Source organism: Aulostomus chinensis, chromosome 9 (assembly GCF_037954235.1).
Source record: "Aulostomus chinensis isolate RoL2024-O1b breed Wild chromosome 9, RoL_Achi_v1.0, whole genome shotgun sequence".
NCBI classification, from domain to species: domain Eukaryota; kingdom Metazoa; phylum Chordata; class Actinopteri; order Syngnathiformes; family Aulostomidae; genus Aulostomus; species Aulostomus chinensis.
Window position 1 is genome coordinate 10,218,268 of NC_141328.1, and position 20,518 is coordinate 10,238,785.

Sequence of the window (20,518 nt, forward strand, 5' to 3'; positions counted from 1 at the left end):
CTATATACAGTCAATGCTACAATGCGTGGGAATTAACCCTCAGCTGCCCAGCGCTTACGAAATGCCACCTCAATATCCAGAGCGTCTCGTTTGGACAACCTTAAAAGTTTCAGAAGCCAGTCAACCACTAAGAGCGTTGGTCTGGCATAACTGGCTTTTAAGGTGGACTGACATCTAGCAAATCCTTACGGACACGATGCCTCTCGGTGTCTCCTTTAAGACACAATCCGCCGAGAGGTAGTTACCGCGATATCATGCGGTGGAAATACCGCGACAGCAGGGCAGATTAACACAGCGCTTGCTCATTGGTCTGAAGGTACTGTTGTAAGATGGCGCCCAACGAAATATGAGTGGTTAAGAAAAAGGAAAAATACAGCTAGCTACTCAACGAAAATTGCGAAAAGGAATAACACATCGGTCACAGGGGAACATATATAGAATTTCGCCGCCCTGCTTGCTGGAACAGGGGTACTGTTTCGAGGGCAGAGAAGTACTTGTGGGCGGCCCAAGGCTCGGCCCGGTTGAGGAAGAGAGGTAGCTAACCCGCCTGCTAATTTAGCTTTGTAGATAACAGAAAAGATTGTCAGAATGGTAATACCAATACCGGATTGTCTCATCAGCATGTTGTTATACAGTCTTAAAACCCGTTATGTAGCAATAAAGGTCTTTCTCCGTTGCCCTTAAGCTTGGTATCTCACTTTGAAATACGGTTGTGGCTGTATTATATTTGCAAACAACACGCGGCTAGCTAGCATTGTACTTGGCTAACCTAGCTTGTTGTGTAATCAGCTGTTAGATCAGCTCTTGTGCTTCAGTTGTATCTGGAATACAATTGTAATGTAAATGCTGCCTACAACCTCTACATTTCCAGCATCCATTACTTTCCTATGCTGGATTGAACACTGCGTCGGATTTGGAAAGTGACCGCGCTTTTGTCCCATCTCGTACACACGCAGCTTGAATTAACCCTTTCGTATTATCATCTGTCTGAGTCGCCATCGGACACTGAGCTATGGGTCAAATGGAAAACACTGGAGTATTAATTGATACCTTGAGTCCTTTGTTTGCACTTTCGAACATTACCTCGCCAGCATCATGCTTTTAAAATACTACTGGGATTTAAAAATGTTTGACAGGCTTATTGATACGATACATTATTAGTGTTTTAAGTTGTTAATGTATGAGACTGAAACTTGGTGAAGGCAGTATAAAATGAGTCAGAGGAGCGCCATCGTCATGTAAATCCTGCTAAGACCGTTATATATCATATGATGAAGGTACATAACACATGTTTTATGGGCATGTCCAAATTGTTTGTGAAAAAAGTTAAAAAAAAAAAACATTTTCCAAATTCAGTTTGTACAAAAACTTAAATGTAACTATCATGAATTTTTTTATACTCATGGCCTTATTGGTATAACAATATACTAGCTATTGTCCATAACTGTAATGTCATTATCTGCCAAATTCTTCATATCTGTGCATTCCTATTTTCCCTAGATTCTCCTAGATACAAGACAAAGTTGGCAGCAATGAACAACTCCCTGGATGGTTCAGGTTCCTATGAGGAACTTGTGAGACAGAAAGCTCGAAGTATCCCGCAGCATCGTATGAAGGAGTTCCTGGAGTCCTTGGCCAGCAAGGGACCAGATGCCCTACAAGAGTTCAACCAGCAAAGTGGAGATACTACAACAACCACCACCACTATGGTCTATCAACAAGAAGCTAATTGTATCTATACAGACAGTACTGAGGTGGCAGGGTCACTTTTGGAACTTGCTTGTCCGGTAAATATTTTAATTATTATAGTGTTCTGTTAAAATGCCTGCCCTTAAAACTGAGTTTTCTTAATAGAAATTGTCATGTGATACAGGTTCAGGTGCAAGTCCAGCCACAACAGCAACAGATACAAGAGTCAACATCTCAGCAGCAAAATGTTCAGCAGAATACAGAGCAACAGATAGTGCAGGTTTGCCACTTTTTAGTGCTCTACTGTTTCCAGTTTAATCTGTATAGGTTTGTTTTACCTGTTTCTCAGTGCCAGATCCCTTGTATGTGTACACATACTTGGCCAATGAAACTGATGCTGTGTCTGATCAATTTAGCCACTCACATTTAATTGTGGATATTCCATTTAAGGTGCAGATCCAGGGCCAGCAGCAAGGTCAGATGCTGAGTCAGGTCCTCCAGGTGCCATCTGGCTCCCATCAACAGTTACAAGGTGTGACTACTGCACAGCTGATTCAGCCTGGGGAACTCACTGAGGAGCAGCACCAACAGGTACAACTGTGCTCACTCACATTCCACATTCATGGCATGATAGAAAACCTGAGTATAAATCAGGTTTCTAATTTAAGTTATGAATTAATATGCAATTCTTTATTATTTAGCTGCAAGCCCAGCTAGTGGCAGCTGTTGCTGGAGGACAACAGATTCAAATTCAGACAGTTGGAGCCCTCTCACCAACTCAGCAGCAGGAGAACACAGAGAGAAGAGTACTGGGAACCACTGTTGCCACAACTCAGGGAGCAGGTGTCCTCCAGCCAGCCAAGAAGCGTAAGGTGGACATGCCCATTACTGTGTCCTATGCCCTGCCTGGTCAGCAGGTAGCCACAGTCCTAGCTATCCCACAGGGACAGGGTCAGCAGCAGAGTTATGTGTCCCTGCGGCCAGACCTGCTAACAGTGGACAGTTCCCATCTTTACAGTGCAACAGGCACAATCACCAGTCCAACAGGGGAAACCTGGACCATTCCTGTCTATTCTGCTCCTGCTGGGTCCGGAGGTCGGGAGCAGGTCACACACATTGCCATCCCCCAGGAGGCGTATGGGACAGTGCAGGTTGCTGGGGCGAATACTACAACAATGACCACAATGCCGACACAAGTTACGGTTGAAAATGACAAGCTGAAAAACTCTACCAGTCAAAGTCAGACAGCACAGGCTGTTTCTAGTATAACGAGTTCTGGAGGAATGGGGGGCCAGGAAGAAGTAGTCCACACACTGGCTGCAAATACACTTTTCCCTGCCCAGCTGATGAATGGAAACATCCACATCCCAGTTGCAGTCCAGGGCTACTCCAACACCACCCAATCCCTTATTTGGGACCCACAGCAGCAGGTGCTGCACACACAGGGGCTGACAGGACAGGATGCACAGCAGCTACAGGTACAAACCTTATTGTTGGTATTTTGGTCTTTAATCCTTTTCAGATATAGTGTTACCCTGGACTGAGGTAAAAATAATGTGTTCATGTGTGTGTAGGGTCAGACAGTGGTAGCAGAGGTAGATGGCCAAGGCCAACAGCAAGTACAGGTGCAGGAGCTGCTGTTGCCTGCCACTCTCAAACCAGAGGAGGGGCTGGATGTGTGGCGGGCTTGGGCTCAACAAAAAAATGCAGAGTTGGACAAATCTGACAAAAATAAACTGGCCCCAATTGGCCGTAAGTATACATACACATGCATACACACGATTTATTATTTTTGTGACTTCATCTCATTTTCCATCTGTTAACCCAGTTACTGATTGGTGTGTTTGTGTGTCCTAGGACGCCAGGCATTGCGTTTCCAGGAAGACTTGGTGTCATGTGCTGTTGCTGAGCTCTGCATGGGTCTGTCTTTGATGACAACAGAGGCTAGGGGGCTGGAAGGGGAGACTTTTGAGGCTGATGTCCTCTACTATGTATTTCTTTGCATACAAAAAGTAGGTTCACTGAAATCACTAAGCCCACACTTGACACATCCATTGATATCGACCAGACTGATGGACCACAATTTTTTTTTTTTTTTTTTTTAATTTTCCCTACAGTATCTGTTTGACAATGGTCGTGTGGATGACATTTTCTCTGACCAGTACTACACACGTTTTGCTCAGAGTTTACACCACATCCTTGAGCCCTGGACTCCAACTATTCATCCACTAGGTGAGACTTAATGCTATTGTTAGGGGTCATTTCAATGATTAGTTCATTAGGAACATATTACTCATAATAGGCTGTTTTCTGAGGTTCTAAAACTTCGATATCAATGTAACCACAATAAAACTTTTCTGGATAACATAAAGTTAACTGAGTTTTTACACAGGCGTCGGCATGAACTGTTCCTTATCTTTACTAACAATTGGTTGACTGATAGGCTTGTATTTGTCACAAGAGATGAATTTTCATATCACAGAATGGCTGTATTATGGTAACTATTTTTAGCATGAGCAAAGCAATGTGATAATATTACATTGTTAGTTACTCTGTGATTCCCACCCTTATTTAGAGATATGAATATAGATCAAAGTTTTGATATAATTAATCACGGAGCCCTACTATGTACGCCTTTTTCCTTTTACTCCATCAGGGTTGTTGAAAATGTGTTAAGTGCTTCAGCAGTTTTTCAGTCTCTTTCCGTAGCATTCAAATTTGGGGCTTCTCTTCATCAATGTCCCAATCCATGCCCTCTGAAATGTTAACCAATCCAGTTATTACTATATGTCATCTGCTTTTCTTCTCCCCCTCCAGGCTATATTATCCCCAGTCATGTGACAGAGGAAATGCTGTGGGAATGTAAACAGCTGGGAGCTCATTCCCCTTCGACACTGCTCACAACTTTGATGTTCTTCAATACTAAGTGAGTTGCACCATGCTCACATACTCTGTCCCAGCAAATTCTTTGAGGCATTGAATCATAATGTACTAGATTTACTGCATTCGATTTCAGAAGCAGAAAACCTCCTTTTCTATACACTGACTGCATCAAAGATTAAATCTGTTATGTTTTTTGCAGGTATTTCCACCTGAAAACAGTGGATCAACATTTGAAAGTTGCCTTTTCTAAGGTGTTAAGACACACCAGGAAGAGCCCCAGTAACCCCAAAGACAAGAGCACTAGTATCCGATACCTAAAGTCAACAGAGAGGTTCATAGGGCAGAAAGGTAAGAGCACAGATGGGTTTTATTTGTTCTGTGACCAAATGTATTTCAGGATAAATAACCATATTTTTCTTGTAGTCACAGATGACATGTATTCTGAACAGCTGGAGGACCCGGAGAACCCACTGCGATGCCCCATCAAACTCTATGATTTCTACCTTTTCAAATGGTAAATAAAAAAGTAAAGTAAGGATAATAAAGGATGGAAGTAATTGTTATTCACAGTCATTATTTTTTAATGTAAGTTAGAGCTCACATTTGTTTTTGTAAAATCTGACAGCTGCCCATATTTATGATGGTTTAGAATTACTGAAAGTGAATTGCCATTACTAGTTATGCTCCTAGGGAGGAGCAAACTGGTGTCAAGGGATTTTCTGCCGAAGCCAAGTGTAGTGGGACAAGGAAGTCGTGGTCAGAGTCTTGTCAACTTCTGATCATTCCCAAGAAGAAATATTTTGTGATTTCAAAGCTGTTGTAACTGTTCCTGGTAATTCCAGTTTTAGTGAAGTGTGAGTTCATCCTTCAGAACACAATATATACAGTCAACGTTAAGTGTCCCACTCATAGCTGGAGCAACTGCTGATGGTGTTGTTGAGATGAATTGTGACTTCATAGTGACAATTTCTGTTAATCCTGTTTCTCCATTTTTAAATTTTTTTATTATTTATTTTTTTGAGAAATTGAGCCAAGGGGCATTGGCTTGCAGTGTAGATAAGTAAACATTCTCAATGAAAACAGATCGAATCAGAGACAGTGGCTGCATGTGATACACACATAAATGAGCAACACAAGATCAAACAGTACACACTGGCAAGGCCTGTAGTCTATTAGTCAAATAATTGGTTGATGTGCTTTTGATGGAAAAATATCACAGTTGTCAGACAGTGACTGGTGTTATTTTCATAAAGAGAAAATAGCTTCCTCTAAATAGCCCTCAGGACCATAAACTCTCAGTTGAGCAGGTAAGATGCTGAGGAAATGGAATATCAGTAGCTAGGAGATTTTTTAAGATAAAGAAGATAAAGGAAAAGCAATCTTCCAACTATACCCTGCTAACTAGTCAAGAAAAGGGAGGAAAGCTAGCTGCTTCAACTCATACAAATTGATATAAGAACCAACACATTATTAAGTATTTGTATCGGTGCTCTGTCTCGGCGGGTACCCATGTTCAGTCTGAAAAAGTGGTATTGTTGAATGCCACTTTAATCACTTTTACTAATCAAGGGGTGTTCTAAACATGTCCATTCAAAAACATCAGCGCTTGCTTTTAAATTTGATACATTTACTTAAACAAAGCAGCATAACTTATGCATTACGGTCCTTGGCTTTTTTTTTCTTTTTTTTTTTAATCTTTCTTCCCTCTAAAGTTTGTCCTTTTTCTTAGTCCTCAGAGCGCTAAGGGACGCAATGACACCTTCTACCTGACTCCTGAGCCTGTGGTCGCTCCAAACAGCCCCATCTGGTACTCGACTCAGCCAATTCCAAAAGAGCAGCTGGAGCAGATGCTTGCCCGCATCCTTGCTGTCCGTGAAATCCAGGAAGCCATTAACATGTCAGAGAGTGTACACTAGTTGGATTGGAGGAGAGTGATGAATGGACTGGACTGTTTCTCTCCACACAGCCTTTGGATTGCTCATAATCAGTAGTTTTCTATTCTCTCACACCCTCTAGTGGTCTTTAAGGGTGACATGTATATGTTTATATTCATTAAGTGTCAGCGTACTATACACATGGACTGTAAGTGCACATACAACCAATACAGATAATTATTTGTCTTATTTGCAGAAATTGCAGAACTTCAACACACATTTTTTTGTGTTTTTGGCCAAAGGATGATTGGACCTGAACTCTTAATTTAAATGTTATTTTAACTGTTGGGTATTTTTACCAATAGTCTGGAACAATTGTTGATATGCTCTCCATTTTGTTTTAATCTGTAATATATTCCATATATATATTTTCACTGTGGTTGATCTCTGCTGCTTTTCATAGACATCGTTTTGTCGTTTTCCGTCATCTGCCTTGGTCACTGTTAAATCACAGTGAAAACCACCAGTTTAGGGTTCACTTAAAGCAGGGGTGTCAAACTGATCCAGTAAAGGGCCGGTGTGGCTGCAGGTTTTCAATCCAACCAAGCAAAAGCAACACTTGATCCAAGAAATGAGCTGTGTGGCCACAGCTTGATTGATTTAAGCTGAATCAGGTGTTGCTTTTGGTCGGTTGGAATGAAAACCTGCAGCCACACCAGCCCTTTACTGGATCAGTTTGACACCTGTGACTTAGTCATTTTCAAATTCTTTATTTTTCCCCTCTTTGTTTTTACTGTTTTCTGTCTTGAACTGCACCCATCAAACTCTGGACATTGCTTTTACTGTTGAATGCTGCTGGTGCTGTAGCACCATTGATCAAGCTCAGCAGCACTGAATCATGTTGGGACATTACTGTTTCAAGTCGAATTGCAATAGTGACTCCACTTACACTGCAGTTTCTAGCACTTGCCACATGGTGGAGATTTGGCAAAGCATGTGGTACAGATATTTTTGTTCATCTTAAGTACATCCACAACCCCAAAACTCATCTGAAGAGCAATGTATTGTCATTCATGTTTATTTCATGACTTTTGAGAGACTCAACCAAGTGTTTGCCCTTAATGTTCTATAATGTAAATTACTCATAGCTCCTTCATGTACTGTAATCTGTCTCAGTCATCCAAGGAGAATGGCAGTGCCTGTGTGTTTTTGAAACATGACCTTTTTCGTACAGCCACTATTATCATGTGTCTGCCTTTCTAGCAAGTATGAAATCTGCACATGCATCCTTAACTAGTTGTCCCCATTGTGTGATATTACAATTATTTTTTTTTTTTAAAAAAGCTAAATAAAAGTAATCTTGCAGCATTATTGACATCTGTAGAAGACACAAGCAGACTTAGTAAATGTACACACAAACATATGTATATATATATATATATATATATATATATATATATATATATATATATATATATATATATATATATATATTGTCACATGCCAAAAAGAAAATGCTGCATTAACGTGAGTCAGCCTGGGTCTTATCTGCACGTAGCAAAGGGATTAACCTCGATGTCCTCTGTAGCAGAACAGGTTTGACCTGAATGGCAGGTTATCTCTCTAATCTTTCTCTGGTAACAACATGTACTGCCACGTCTGTGGTTTCTTCACCATTTATTTGCATGTGGTTAAACTAGTTTAAAGCTCATCATCATGCAGTGTCAGCACATTGCATTTGTAGTTCTCATTTGGTTTTTATTCTCAGCTGCAGGATGTAAGTTTATGAAGTGTGTGAGCCTGATGTTAACGGTGATGAGGAAGGCAGTAACCTCCTTATTAGGTTCCCCGGATGGAATATCTGCTGCAGTGTGTTCTGTGGTTGGTCTGATGAAGGTTTTCGTCCGTTTGTGTGAGATCTCCTCCTCTCTCCTTGGTCTCCGGGTCCAGAGGACCTGGGACGTCTATCCTGGATGTGGTTAACGTTTGAAGTGGCACCTTGATTCCGGGAGCTGCTATGGAAGGAAAACAACCCCAATTTAAATTTTGTTGCCTACAACTCATGTCTGTGCTGGTATTAAGGGGCTACTTGTTTCTGTCAACTCACCCAGATGAAGTTCCTCCACTGAGCCAGTGTAGCAGACACTGATGAACAAATATGTACTGTGCCTTGGAATACACAAAGGAAGGAGCAAGTATTACAAAAAAAATCCTACACTGAAATAAAACATTTTGTCACCCAGTGGTTGTCAGAATCACAGAATTCTGAGTTAGGGCTATGGGGCAAAGGGGTAAATTTATTTTAAAGATGTATTTTGTTCTGTAATGAATCAAAATTCATTTATTTTGAAGACCCTAGGAATTATATTTTAACCAATATTTCAATGACATTGTGATGCAAAGTAATCGAATGGAGTTGCTATTTTAACAGCATGTAATACAATTTTTTTTTCCTTGAGGCCACAGAGAGGCTCTTTAAGAGTCTCCAGTCAGACCAAATGAACAGAGGATTTGAAAAACTGACCAGACATTTTTAGGTTGCAAATAAACCAATCCATATACTGGGAATATGCTGCTTCCTATTGTTGGGAGGGAGGAAGAAGTCAGTTGGCCACAGCTTACATATAGTACCTTTAAACAGCCAAACTCTTACAATTTAATATGCAGACATAACATTATTTATTTATTAATGTATTCACTTTTCATCAGTGTTACAATGCTGAATCCAAAACCTTTATAAAATTGTGCAATTGCTACACCATTATCACTAAATTATGCTTTTGTGCTGGTAAGAATCAGTGGACTGACCAGATTCTGGACCATCCACATTCGATGTAGCCGTAAGTCCTCTACAGCAGCACGGATATCAGGCCGGATACCCCTCACACACAGCTGCATAAGCCACAACAGTGACACGAAGGTCCCTGATCGCCCAACACCTGCACTGAAACATAGACCCACCATCTGATTGATGAACATCTGGAGGAGGGGCTTAGCTCTAAGACAGTGATGATCTTCATAACAGAGATCAGACCTGCAATGCACCACTGCTGGCCCCAGGTGTGGAATGGCTCCCAAATGCTGTCGCACATGCTCTGTAAAGGCACACAGTGATGATGGGTCTTTGGGGACACCCCGGTCTGGCCAAGAGGGGTAGTGGTAGTGAGTTATTAGCCTGTCTGTTGGACAGTCTCTCTGAAACACAAACCACCCTCATTTAGTCCACATGATTGATAACAGGTAAGCCCAGCAAACAGAAGTCAACAGCAACAATTTCATGCTACCAAAGGGGATGAGGAATGCGTCTTGCTCTCACCTGTCTGAGGTTAATGGTAGAGATAAAGTAATCTGGACCTTGTTTTCGGGTCACTGTTGTGACTTGGATTAGTCCATGATGAACTGTCCCTCGTTCCAGACGCCAATATCTGTCACAGAGCACCTGCATGCACAGAATAAAAATTAAGTTTGTTCATCTCAAAGGAATATTTCAACATTTTGGGATATACACTGATTCAATTCCTTGCACGGGGATTAACTGGAAAAAAAAAACACTTATAGAAATCTAAAATTTAAGTTTTAAGTTTATTTTTAAGATTATTTTCTTGTGGTGTTTCTGTTGGTTGGTAATATAAAAATGTCTCCTTTTTATACTTTCCTTTGTTAAATCTTTATTCAAAAATTGATAGGAAAGCATTTACAAATATTTCCATTTCATGATAAAAGTAAGAGCTACATGCAACAGGCACACATACACATCAACATATAGACCAAATGTGTCTTTCTCACTATGTCCTTGTGTCTCAGCGCTGTCACCATGATGATTATCCGAACATTTTGCTCCCACACCATCCTCCAGAAGTCTGCCATGGTGTTGGGTAAAGGACCCTGGGTGCATATGAAGTCTCTCTCTGATCCTCCACCCTAACAACCAACAAAAGGAGCCAGGTAGCAAGGTGCACAGAAGTCAAGAAAATGACAAAAATAAAAGGCTAATTTTAAGATAGTAGATGTATTCTTACGGGGACAAAATTTGCGTTGATGTAGTCAGAATGTGGATAGGAGTTTTGAATGGACAGCCTCACTCTGCAGTGGTCATCTTCAGCCAGATGGAGTTGAGAAAATCAAGTCTTTGCCAAACAATAAACACATACTGGATATTTTTTTAATGCACTTACATGGTAAAATGTATGGGTATCTGTTCTTCTCTTTGTTGGCCTCTGTGTCCCCTGCTCTGGTTGGAAGATCTTTGCCAACGTCGTTCAGCTCCTTCACAAAACCAACAACACAAACAGATATAGCTTACTGTAGCTTGGCAAATCGTCAGTTATGGACACTAAATAAAATTTATTTTAGAAGTATTTTTGAGTATCACAAACAGTGTGCAAATTTAACTTTTTGTTTGACTTAATTACTGGTGGTTGGTGAAGTTTTTAACTCATATGTCGTATTTAAATTTAACTGTGGATCTATGAGACTGAAGAATGATTGTCACCAGAGTCTAAGAAGAAAGGTAGGCGGAATGAAGGCAATCATTCATTCTATTTAGACTGGAGTGATAGAGTGAGAAACAAAATACTAAATCTGCCTAAACTTGCTTCATAAGAAAGTATATTTCCTTTACTGAAATCACATTTTAAGTAAAAAAAAAAAAAGAACAATAATTTAAAAAATACTGTAAAAATTCAAATTCCTTCTGTAATTATTATAATTTTTTTTTTTACTTTACCCTGGTTACTCTGGTCAAGAAACAATATTTTTACATAAGAACAGTATTTAATCTACCTCTGGAAATCAGCCAATCAGTTCTTACTATTTACCTCAAACTCAAGCTTAAAACCTCTGTTGTCACAGGCAGCAAGTGCCCGGCATCGAGACTGGAACTCCTGCAGCATCTGGGCTTGTGAGACAGTCTGCACCCTGCAAAATCAACCATTTTTCATAATTTTTTCTACTTTTATGATTCACTTATTAACAAAGGAAAAGACTAAACCGACAGAACATCTTGACAGTCTGTCACTTTAGCTGAAGTGAGATATACAGCTGTGTTTTGAGGAAGTATTAATACATCCAAGTATAAAACCATTTAAATTTACTTTGGCAGTAAGAACAAATGGTCTTTGGGCCGATGCTACAGATCTAGAGGTACCATAGAATTGTTCATGACTTGTTGACAATATTGAAATATTAATCATTCAAACATGTAATAATTGATTATGCAATCCTTACCGCATGTTTTTTCTTGAAGTTGACCTAGATGTTGAATGATTATAACCAGGATTAATGTCCTTTTCAGTGTTGATGCTATAGAAAACATCATAAATTGAATACATCAATAAAGCAATAAGTGTTCAAGAATGGGATCAAGATGAACTCTATAGTCCTAGAGTGTGGGAAATTTGTCTTGGTTCAGCCGTGTTACAGCCACTGACACCAAGCAGACAAGCCTTCCTAGTTAAAAAGGAATTTCACCTCATGTAATGTGACACCCATGAAAATGAAAACACAAAGCTGAGCAGATTAGTTTGGTGCTCTCTTGGCAGGTAATTAAGAAAATTATGTTTTCAAAATCTTCTCGTAGTATCATTATACTCACAGAGTGTAGCCAAGAAAAGAAAACTGCGTACGAAACAATTTGTAACACTGATCTGACAAGAAGGAAAAACTGCTCCAACAAGTTCCCAACCCAAAACACTGAAACACTAAAGCAAAAGGACAAAACACGCTCAGAGTAGTGTGTGTGTGTTTTTTTCAGGATTACCTCTGCAGATCAGCCACAGTCGAGTGTGTTCAGTCTGCTACAGGTTGAAGACAGACATCCACACATGTCCAAGTCATCTTGAAAGATGTCTGGTATCAATAATTCTCTCTCTCTCTTTCTGAGTCTTTCTGTCTCTCCAGTCAGGAAGTGGTGTAAAGGGTGGAGACAGTGGGTGGAGAGAGGAGCACTAAACTTTAGAAAAGGTCTTGTGATGTCATGATGCCCTCAGCTATTCTTTGGATATTCTTTATCACTCCCAGGAAATCTCTTCAACTTTCTCTAAACAGCTGTTTTTATTTATTTTCTCATAAATTCCTTTGCATGTGTTACAGCATGTTGCAACAGTTGCTGCAAACAAATAACATGTTTGTTTGCTTGGTCAAATTCCTCAGAACTTGTTAAGCAAAATCAGACTAATATAAAACCACAACCCTTATGTCTTACACATTACAACTGGGCCAAACACCAATAAAAGCATTGATCTTAAAAAAACTAACTGTGCATGGATGTAAACTGTTTTAACGTTTTGTAAGTTCACACTTCCTTGAGCTTAACTGATTAAACAAGACATACAAATGTCAGTGCGTGTGCATGTGCGTGTGTGTGTGTTCTTGTACTTGCTACTTGTTGAGGACTAGAATACATATTTAACTAACAGAGTGAAGACATTTTAGTCAGTCCTCACATCTTCAAAGGGCCATTTGAGGTCAAGACTCGGTTTTAGGGTCGAGGTTAGAATTAGGTTCTGGTAGGTTTAGGGTCAAGGTTAGGGTCAGGCAGTCAGTTGAAATGGTTAGGGTTAGGGTGAGGGGCTAGGGAATACATTATGTCAATGAAAGTCCTCAAAAATGTATAAGTACATACTGTAGATGTATGTGTGTGTGTGTGTGTGTGTGTGTGTGTGTGTGTGTATGTGCAAAGCTCCTCATATATCATTGTCCAGAGATTTAAATCTAAAACTGATTTGCAAGCCAAATAGTCAGTTTCAAAATCTTGATGTTTTATCTTATTGTTACTATCTCGTTGTCCTATCTCCACTCTCAGTTGTCGGAGATATGTGCCACCTTTTGGTCAAACCACAGAGCAAATAATGTTGCCAAATTGTAAAATGTTCAATATGTGAGAGAGAATGGATTCATCCGAATTTCATAAAGGATTCATACAAATGTGAAGAACACAGACAAAAGACAACACACTGAATTTGTGAAAGGCTTATAACAATAAAATGTACAACATAAGAAAACAACCAAGGTTTTTTTTAATGTTTTTGTTTTTTCTTTTTTTTCCACAGGAAAGGAAGGTAAGGAATTTAGCCAACAATTTGGGCATGGCCTATACCTGACAGGTTAATAAATATATCCGGATAAATATATGACGTTGAAGTTGATTTGCATAGTGACACTGTAAGGACCGGCCCTTGTGACCGCATTCAGACTTGATTGGTTGCTTCTTTATAGGAAGTAAAGCCTGTCTATTTCCCCGCACAACCATCTTCTACGGTTCGTAGGTTGCTTCTGACATACTCACTCTGAAACTCTGATGTTGTCTCTCTTCAAAACTGATAAACCGGGAGACAGAAATGCAGACTGTTAGAGGTCATTAACGCTTCTGAATGTGATTTACAGCGGAGTAAAGTTACATGGCAACAAGCGGAAATGTCTCATGGTCGACCGCAGGAAACACACCAGAGCAAGGTAACAGTTAAAAAAAAGGTATCGAACGTACATTTCAGGACATTTGTATTAGCCTCTTTTTAAACAGTTTGAAACAATCATTAACTCAAGACCAGCCACATGAACTTTGGATCTAATACATGAGTTAAGTATGCACAGTGACATTTTTCAGGCACAGAGGATTTCTAGAGACATGATAGAAATATAGTAATGTTTGGATAATGTATAAACAGCTGAGTGGTTGTGGACATTTTTAGCTATCTACAGTGTTTCTGACAGGCTGGATGATAATAGTGGGTTAATTGTTTAGACATGTTAATCTCTCACTCTATTTTCACAGCAACTACACGTAGACAAGGTTTCCTTGATTTGCTAGTCCTTGGCCTCACACTATGTTTAATGTGTACAGTTGATTTTTAAATATTAAAAACATGTTCAACCTCAGCTCATGTAATAAGTTTATAATACAAACAAGTCACTGTTGGGACAAAAAATTGTTCATCAAAATTACTGCATAATATTTATCCATGGATTATACAATTGCTTCATTTAATAATCATTCAGCTATGCCATATCATATCAAATATGTTATAACATATTAACTGTTAAACATTGTATTCCTCCAGGGCTCAATGTTGCGGCTAAAGGAACACAGAGTAGACATGAGACCCACTGATGATTCTGTGTCTCCCACTCAGGTACATCCCATTCTAAATTATGTTTCAGGGATAGTTTTATAGACTGTAACATTGTCTTCCTGTTCTCACTGTGTGATATGCCGCATTATCCGTGTTGATCCAGCGTGAGAACCGGCCCATCAGAAGAGTGCGAAGTCCATCTAAGCCAAGGGCAAGGATGACCAGTTCTCACAAGCTGACATCTGGAGGACGATCCTACAAGCCTGACAGAACTGACAGGTTGATTACCAAGAGCACAAGGTGTTGTGTTTCATTCTCAGCACGCTATTCATTTTCACTGTATAGAAACCTTTTTAGGGGCTGCACGGTGGTGCAGTGGTTAGCACTGTGGCCTCACAGCAAGAAGGTTCCGGGTTCGAGTCCCGGCTCGGGCATGGGATGTTTCTGTGTGAGTTTGCATGTTCTCCCTGTGCCTGTGTGGGTTCTCTCCGGGTACTCTGGCTTCCTCCCACCGTCCAAAGACATGCAGTTTGGGGACGAGGCTGATTGGATTCTCTAAATTGACTGTAGGTGTGACTGTGAGTGTGAATGGTTGTTCGTCTCTGTATGTTGGCCTGGCTGGCGACCTGTCCAGGGTGAACCCCGCCTCTCGCCCGTAGATGCTGGGTTAGGCTCCAGCACCCCCGCGACCCTTACTAGTAGGAATAAGCGGAAGATGACAATGGATGGAAACCTTTTTAAATTGAATTACTTTCAGGCGGCACGGTGGTGCAGTGGTTAGCACTGTCGCCTCACAGAAAGAAGGTTCTGGGTCTTTTTGCCCATAAGGATTTGTAAAAAGAGGTTATTTTTGCTTGATGCGAGAATGTATTGTCGGGGGGGGGGGGCCCAGCTACACGTCATTAAATGCTCTTAGTGAAATCATCAGTCTTAGCAGTATATACTTTCTGGATATTGCTTGGCTAAATAACTATGCTACCCAACTAACATAAGTTATGACCGATCTTTGCCCGTAACATATCTCAAAACAGGGGTGGCACAGTGCTGCGGTGGTTAGCACTGTTGCCTCACAGCAAGAAGGTCCTGGGTTGGAGCCCCAGTTTGAGCCTGGGGCTTTTCTGTGGGGAGTCTGCATGTTCTCCCTGTGCCGCTTCCTCCCACAGTCCAAAGACATGCAAGAGTAAACTAGGTTAATTGGATACTCTAGATTGACTGTAGGTATGACTGTGAGTGTGAATGGTTGTCTGTCTATATATGTTGGCCCTGTGATGGACTGGTGACCTGTCCAGGGTGAACCCTGCCTCTCGCCCGAAGGCTGCTGGGATAGGCTCCAGCCCCCCCGTGACCCTTAACAGGATAAGCCAGGGGTAGGGAACCATGTGCCATGGAGAGCCGTGTGTATGCAGGTTTTCCTTCCAACCAAACACTTTAAAAGGTGATTCCACGGATTAACACACCTTCAGCCACAGAAGAGTGTTAATCAGTGGAATCACCTGTTAAAGTGTTTGGTTGGAAAGAAAACCTGCATACACATGGCTCTCCATGGCACATGGTTCCCTACCCCTGGGATAAGCGGTAGAAAATAGATGGATCATATCACCACCATAGCCACACTCAAAACATATCTTCAGTATTTTTACTGTTTTTCACGGTTGTGCCTCAAATTGTTTTCACCCAAAATGGTGATATTTGCCCTGAAGGAGTTCTGACAGAAAAAGTCAAAATGTTCTTTCATTCAGAAAGAGGTTAGGTTTTGGAAAATGTTGGGGTTCTGCCCTAAAGCTAACTGTTTTTAACACCTGCTTTGACATGCCAGAATAGCTGATGATTGAAGGGCCTGTTGATGATTGTGGGTGACTAAATGCCTTTTTCCTTTGAATGATTTAGCTGCACAAGAGATTCATTCTACAAACATTGCCGCCTTGGATACCAGAGGTACCATCACTTGAAACCCTGCTCAGGCTTCCACCATAGAGATCGTTTCAAGCCTAAACTTCACCAATATGCACTGAGGGAGCTCTATCGAGAGACTGAGCTGTATGAGCAGAGAGATGATGGAAGTTCACCTTCTAAACAAATCGATGGTGAGTGTTTTAACATGATTACAGACAAATAAATACACACTTTACTCTATATAAACTCAACATCCACACTTGGAATAACTAACTAGACACCACATCCAAAGTTGAATTTGGTTTAACAGTTTTTAATGTTTTGGCCTGTGTGCCATGGGGAGGTATGTTATAAAAATACCTATGTAATTAAACAAGGAAAATGCATTGAAGGCAGGCAGAGTCAAAATGCTTTTTTGTACATGTCTGAAAAAAGACTAATTCAAAAGACAATCATATCACGTAATAACAAGAAGTATTTTTAAAATGTTAAGTTTTAGGCATGCTTTTACAACTCTAGAGTTATTTACCCATCAATTATTTGAAATGAACATAGGTTTGGCTAGACTGTACATGAACTCTAATGTTTTTAGCTTCACACACATCTTGTGTAGATGCCTTAACACCTAAACATAAGATGAGACACCATAACAGGAACTGATGAACGATGGAATAGAGTTCTGTAGAAGTGACAAGAAAAGTACTAATATAAAAGCTTATTTATCATGGTTTCTACCTATTGTACACAGACATATATGTACATGCATAAATAGCACCTTAGTGTACATAATGTACTATTCATGCTTTACAGTAGGGTGCACTGTTTTTCATGGCCATTTGGTGGCAGTGTAAGCAAACAAAGCATTTCCATTACCCATTGCATTACAAATGTTTCGAGGGCATTTGCTCACCATGGTATCTGGTGGTTGGTAGGCAGTCACATTCTGGTAGGAGCAAACCGGTGTTGTGTAATGCTGGAGATCCTTTTCCTGGACTCAGTAGATTGATTATGTCAGCATTCTAAACAATTAGTTGATAGTAGTGAAGCTGGGGAACAGTATATGCTTCAGTAAGGAAAAATTTCTCAGGGAAAAATGGACTTCAATATCGGGTAGATTTAGGAGAAATATGAATATGATGTAACTCAGTTTGGTAGTAAACAAGAAAGATTTAAAATGTGTTATGATTATGTTAACATTGGTTTGGCACTTGTGAAGTCCAGATTTAGGGTTGATCTCTTGCTATAAAATGGCTCGGTATATTGCTTTTAACGATTTTACCGTTGGTAGGGTATGTTTTTATCATCTCATGCACACAGGCACTGTATCTGCACACACACTGCAGCACTGTGGAGGTGTGTGTTTGTGTATGTGTGAGTGTGGAACAGGTTTTATTTTCTGTGCCTGAGTGATGGCGTGATCATGGTGAGTCATCGCTGATTTGTGTGTGTATATGTGAGAAAGAATGACTAGCTTGCTGTATATAATGAGGCATAACAAAGCTATTGCTGTATAGCTGTAAGCTATTGTAAAATGCTTCAGTCCAATATTGCAAAGCAGATGTTTCAGTTACCATCAGATTTGGGTTAAACTCATGCTAATTCCTTTGGAAACAGTTTCTCAACAGGAGAAAGAATGGTTGACAGGTGACTTCATACTTCTGTAGGTACTGCTTGATATAAGCATCCATAGATGTGTTAAACAGAAAAAGAAGACCCTACTAATATGCTTTTGCTTCGGATTGGACCGTCTATGTTGTGATGACATTGTGGTTTGTCTCTTTTCCAGCTACTAGAGCCTCCAATTCCAGCTCAACTTCCAGCAGAGACAAGGACACTGAATTCAATGTGAGTTTACAAGCTTATCCATCTGATGTTCCCTTTCGTCATGGAATAAATACCTTCTTTCCCTATGATATATTGATCTGTCAGAATTCTTGCCATGTTCAACATACGACCTTTATCAAACATGGTACAAATGAGAGTTGCAGATGATGATAATTTTTGTAATCTGTAAAGCAGCTGAGGATTTTTGAAATACATTTTTTAGTCAATAAAGTTCATCAATCTGAAAGTTAGTAGAGGGCAGAACCAAAAACATATAAAGTGCATGGTGACATATTCTTTTGCAAAAACTGATTTGTCAATATGGCCTTTAAATGTTGAAATCATTCATTTGGATAGGGGTAGGATAATGTAACATAATTTGAAAATCCTGTGTCGTGGTAGATATAAACATTCATTCAGAACAAATTTTTATCAACGCCTTATGTTGCAAGTTGAGATGTGGGACTTCACTTTAGTCATCTTTTGGTCATTTGCAGCACAGTCATCATTGACGTTTCTACCTGTGTTTGTAGTCACCTGTTAAATTAAAACAGTCCAAGTGATATGTCCCAAATTTTTGCAGCTTTTTCAAAGCAGCAGGAAGCAAAACAGGGCGAGAGATCACAGGGGGACAGCGTGCAAAGACCGAAAATGCAGCGGAGATGGGGAGATCCCTTCAACTGCGAGCCAGGCGGCGGCACGAGACAGAGCCATCAAGCAGAAGAGGAAAGAGATAGATGAGGTAGTCTGTTGTTGCACACATCTTTGTGGAAAAGATGGCTATGAACAGATAGAGGGGAAAAAGCAGCAAGGGGATTACAGAAAGATGTACAGGAAAGATCTAGGAAAGTGCTTGGAGAGATGCGACAATGAGAGAAAGATAATAGTCTTGACCATTAATTTTGAAATTTTGATCTTGAAGGAAAGATTTCTTTTTCCTGTTTAATGCATTTTTGTCCTGTTTATCCTGTTAGACCTGTTCAACATGTGCTTTGAATGCTTTCTTTAATGTGACAGACATCACATGATGCTCGTCTTATCGGCAGTGTGTGTTTGCGTTTTTCCACCCACTTGTCTGACAAGATGGCCTCCTTTTCGTATCTCCATGGTTGCAGTATATCTGAGGCATTGCATGTGAGGCTGTCTGGTAACAGGTAGCTGATGCAAACTTATTCACAGGGCTCTGTACATGCACAGGGAATACTTGAGAACAGTCTGCATGTTTCCAGTGTCTTAATCCATTCAGTGGTAATTGGAAACACAAGATTTATCACTCATTTGTTTTGCTCTCCTCCTTCTCCTCCATTACTCCCACCTCCTCTCCTGTTTTTTCTTTTCCTGCTTCTTTCCAAATGTTGTCTCTTCATGTTATTGTACTTCTTTGCTCTCACTAAAACCAAGGGTGTATGTGTCTGTCAATGTTACAGGTGTACTATCAGGAGTGTGAAATGTTTGGCCTTGTGGTGAAGATGCTGATAGAAAAAGACCCATCCCTGGAGCACTCCATCCAGGCCTCGCTGCAGGAGAACCTTCGGGAAATTGGCAAGCGCTGTCTGGAGGCCATGGAGAGATTTATAGAGGAATATGACTCCAAAGAGTCATCTCACTAATCCAACACGCTCCTGTCCATCTTCATAGCATAGATCCCCTTCTGCGAGTGTGAAGAATCTTTTTCTTTTTTTTTGGATGATCTTTGTGTTTGTGCAGGAAGTAGGATGAATGCTAGTACTAGCCTACTAAGTCCTGCTTTGTGTTTGGTCAAATCGTGAGCAGCTGGAAAAGATTTGAATGTTGGAATTTTTTGTTGTTTTTAATTTTGCACTAATAATGATTATTGTTAAACAATACTGTGGTTGAAATGCTGTAGGCAGGAGGAGTTCAAAGAAGAGTAGCAGTGTTTATACAACTGAATGCAAATCACACACAGACACACACATACATATATATACATATATGTATATGTGTGTGTGTGTGTGTGTGTGTGTGTGTGTGTATATATATATATATATATATATGTACACACATGTACATACATATACATACATATATATGTATGTATATGTATGTGTACACACATACATATATGTTATTTCCATAAACATCACTATTTAGAGCAGTGGGTGTTAGCCATGTTAATGGCCACTCAGTAATAGTGATACCATATTTTTCTCTCACACATTTTTTAAAGTAATTGATTGCCATCTCATTGTAATTTTTTCACTTAGTAATCTAGAGGACAATATTCTTTTTTTGAGTATCTTTATAGTGATTGAGATTACTACTGTA

At 40.1% G+C, this 20,518-nt stretch overlaps 3 protein-coding genes across 9 annotated transcripts; 2 read left to right on the plus strand and 1 right to left on the minus strand.

Annotated features, from left to right (window-relative positions):
• Positions 1-186: 186 nt before the first annotated feature.
• Positions 187-7,811, plus strand: LOC147255759 (transcriptional regulator QRICH1-like). Of its 3 annotated transcripts, none has more exons than XM_086213694.1 (12): positions 187-316; positions 1,501-1,787; positions 1,874-1,969; positions 2,140-2,280; positions 2,391-3,167; positions 3,264-3,441; positions 3,547-3,701; positions 3,807-3,921; positions 4,507-4,615; positions 4,772-4,920; positions 4,996-5,086; positions 6,302-7,811. In XM_086213694.1, the coding sequence occupies exons 2-12, from the start codon at positions 1,533-1,535 to the stop codon at positions 6,486-6,488; spliced, it is 2,253 nt and encodes a 750-aa protein (XP_086069820.1). In that variant the 5' UTR covers positions 187-316; positions 1,501-1,532; the 3' UTR covers positions 6,489-7,811. The 3 variants fall into 3 exon arrangements, with proteins under 3 accessions (XP_086069820.1, XP_086069818.1, XP_086069819.1); XM_086213692.1 differs by lacking the exon at positions 187-316 and adding an exon at positions 323-534 and having other exon boundaries at positions 6,302-7,810; XM_086213693.1 differs by lacking the exon at positions 187-316 and adding an exon at positions 566-1,277.
• Positions 2,466-12,356, minus strand: LOC147255760 (receptor-type tyrosine-protein phosphatase V-like). Of its 4 annotated transcripts, none has more exons than XM_086213697.1 (11): positions 12,205-12,356; positions 11,673-11,747; positions 11,264-11,363; positions 10,622-10,712; positions 10,466-10,542; positions 10,233-10,367; positions 9,763-9,885; positions 9,481-9,641; positions 9,255-9,390; positions 8,554-8,615; positions 2,466-8,458 (listed from the first exon to the last, which is right to left on the minus strand). In XM_086213697.1, exons 2-11 carry the CDS (start codon positions 11,675-11,677, stop codon positions 8,230-8,232), a joined length of 1,119 nt encoding a protein of 372 aa, XP_086069823.1. In that variant the 5' UTR covers positions 11,678-11,747; positions 12,205-12,356; the 3' UTR covers positions 2,466-8,229. The 4 variants fall into 4 exon arrangements, with proteins under 4 accessions (XP_086069823.1, XP_086069822.1, XP_086069824.1 ...); XM_086213696.1 differs by having other exon boundaries at positions 2,467-8,461; positions 11,673-11,696; XM_086213695.1 differs by having other exon boundaries at positions 2,468-8,461.
• Positions 12,357-13,495: 1,139 nt separating this feature from the next.
• On the plus strand, positions 13,496-20,268 carry LOC147255761 (uncharacterized). 2 transcript variants are annotated; one of them, XM_086213700.1, is made up of 8 exons: positions 13,496-13,703; positions 13,830-13,898; positions 14,504-14,575; positions 14,679-14,815; positions 16,403-16,599; positions 18,195-18,253; positions 18,816-18,974; positions 19,660-20,268. In XM_086213700.1, exons 2-8 carry the CDS (start codon positions 13,860-13,862, stop codon positions 19,840-19,842), a joined length of 846 nt encoding a protein of 281 aa, XP_086069826.1. In that variant the 5' UTR covers positions 13,496-13,703; positions 13,830-13,859; the 3' UTR covers positions 19,843-20,268. The 2 variants fall into 2 exon arrangements, with proteins under 2 accessions (XP_086069826.1, XP_086069825.1); XM_086213699.1 differs by lacking the exon at positions 13,496-13,703 and having other exon boundaries at positions 13,714-13,916.
• Positions 20,269-20,518: the final 250 nt, after the last annotated feature.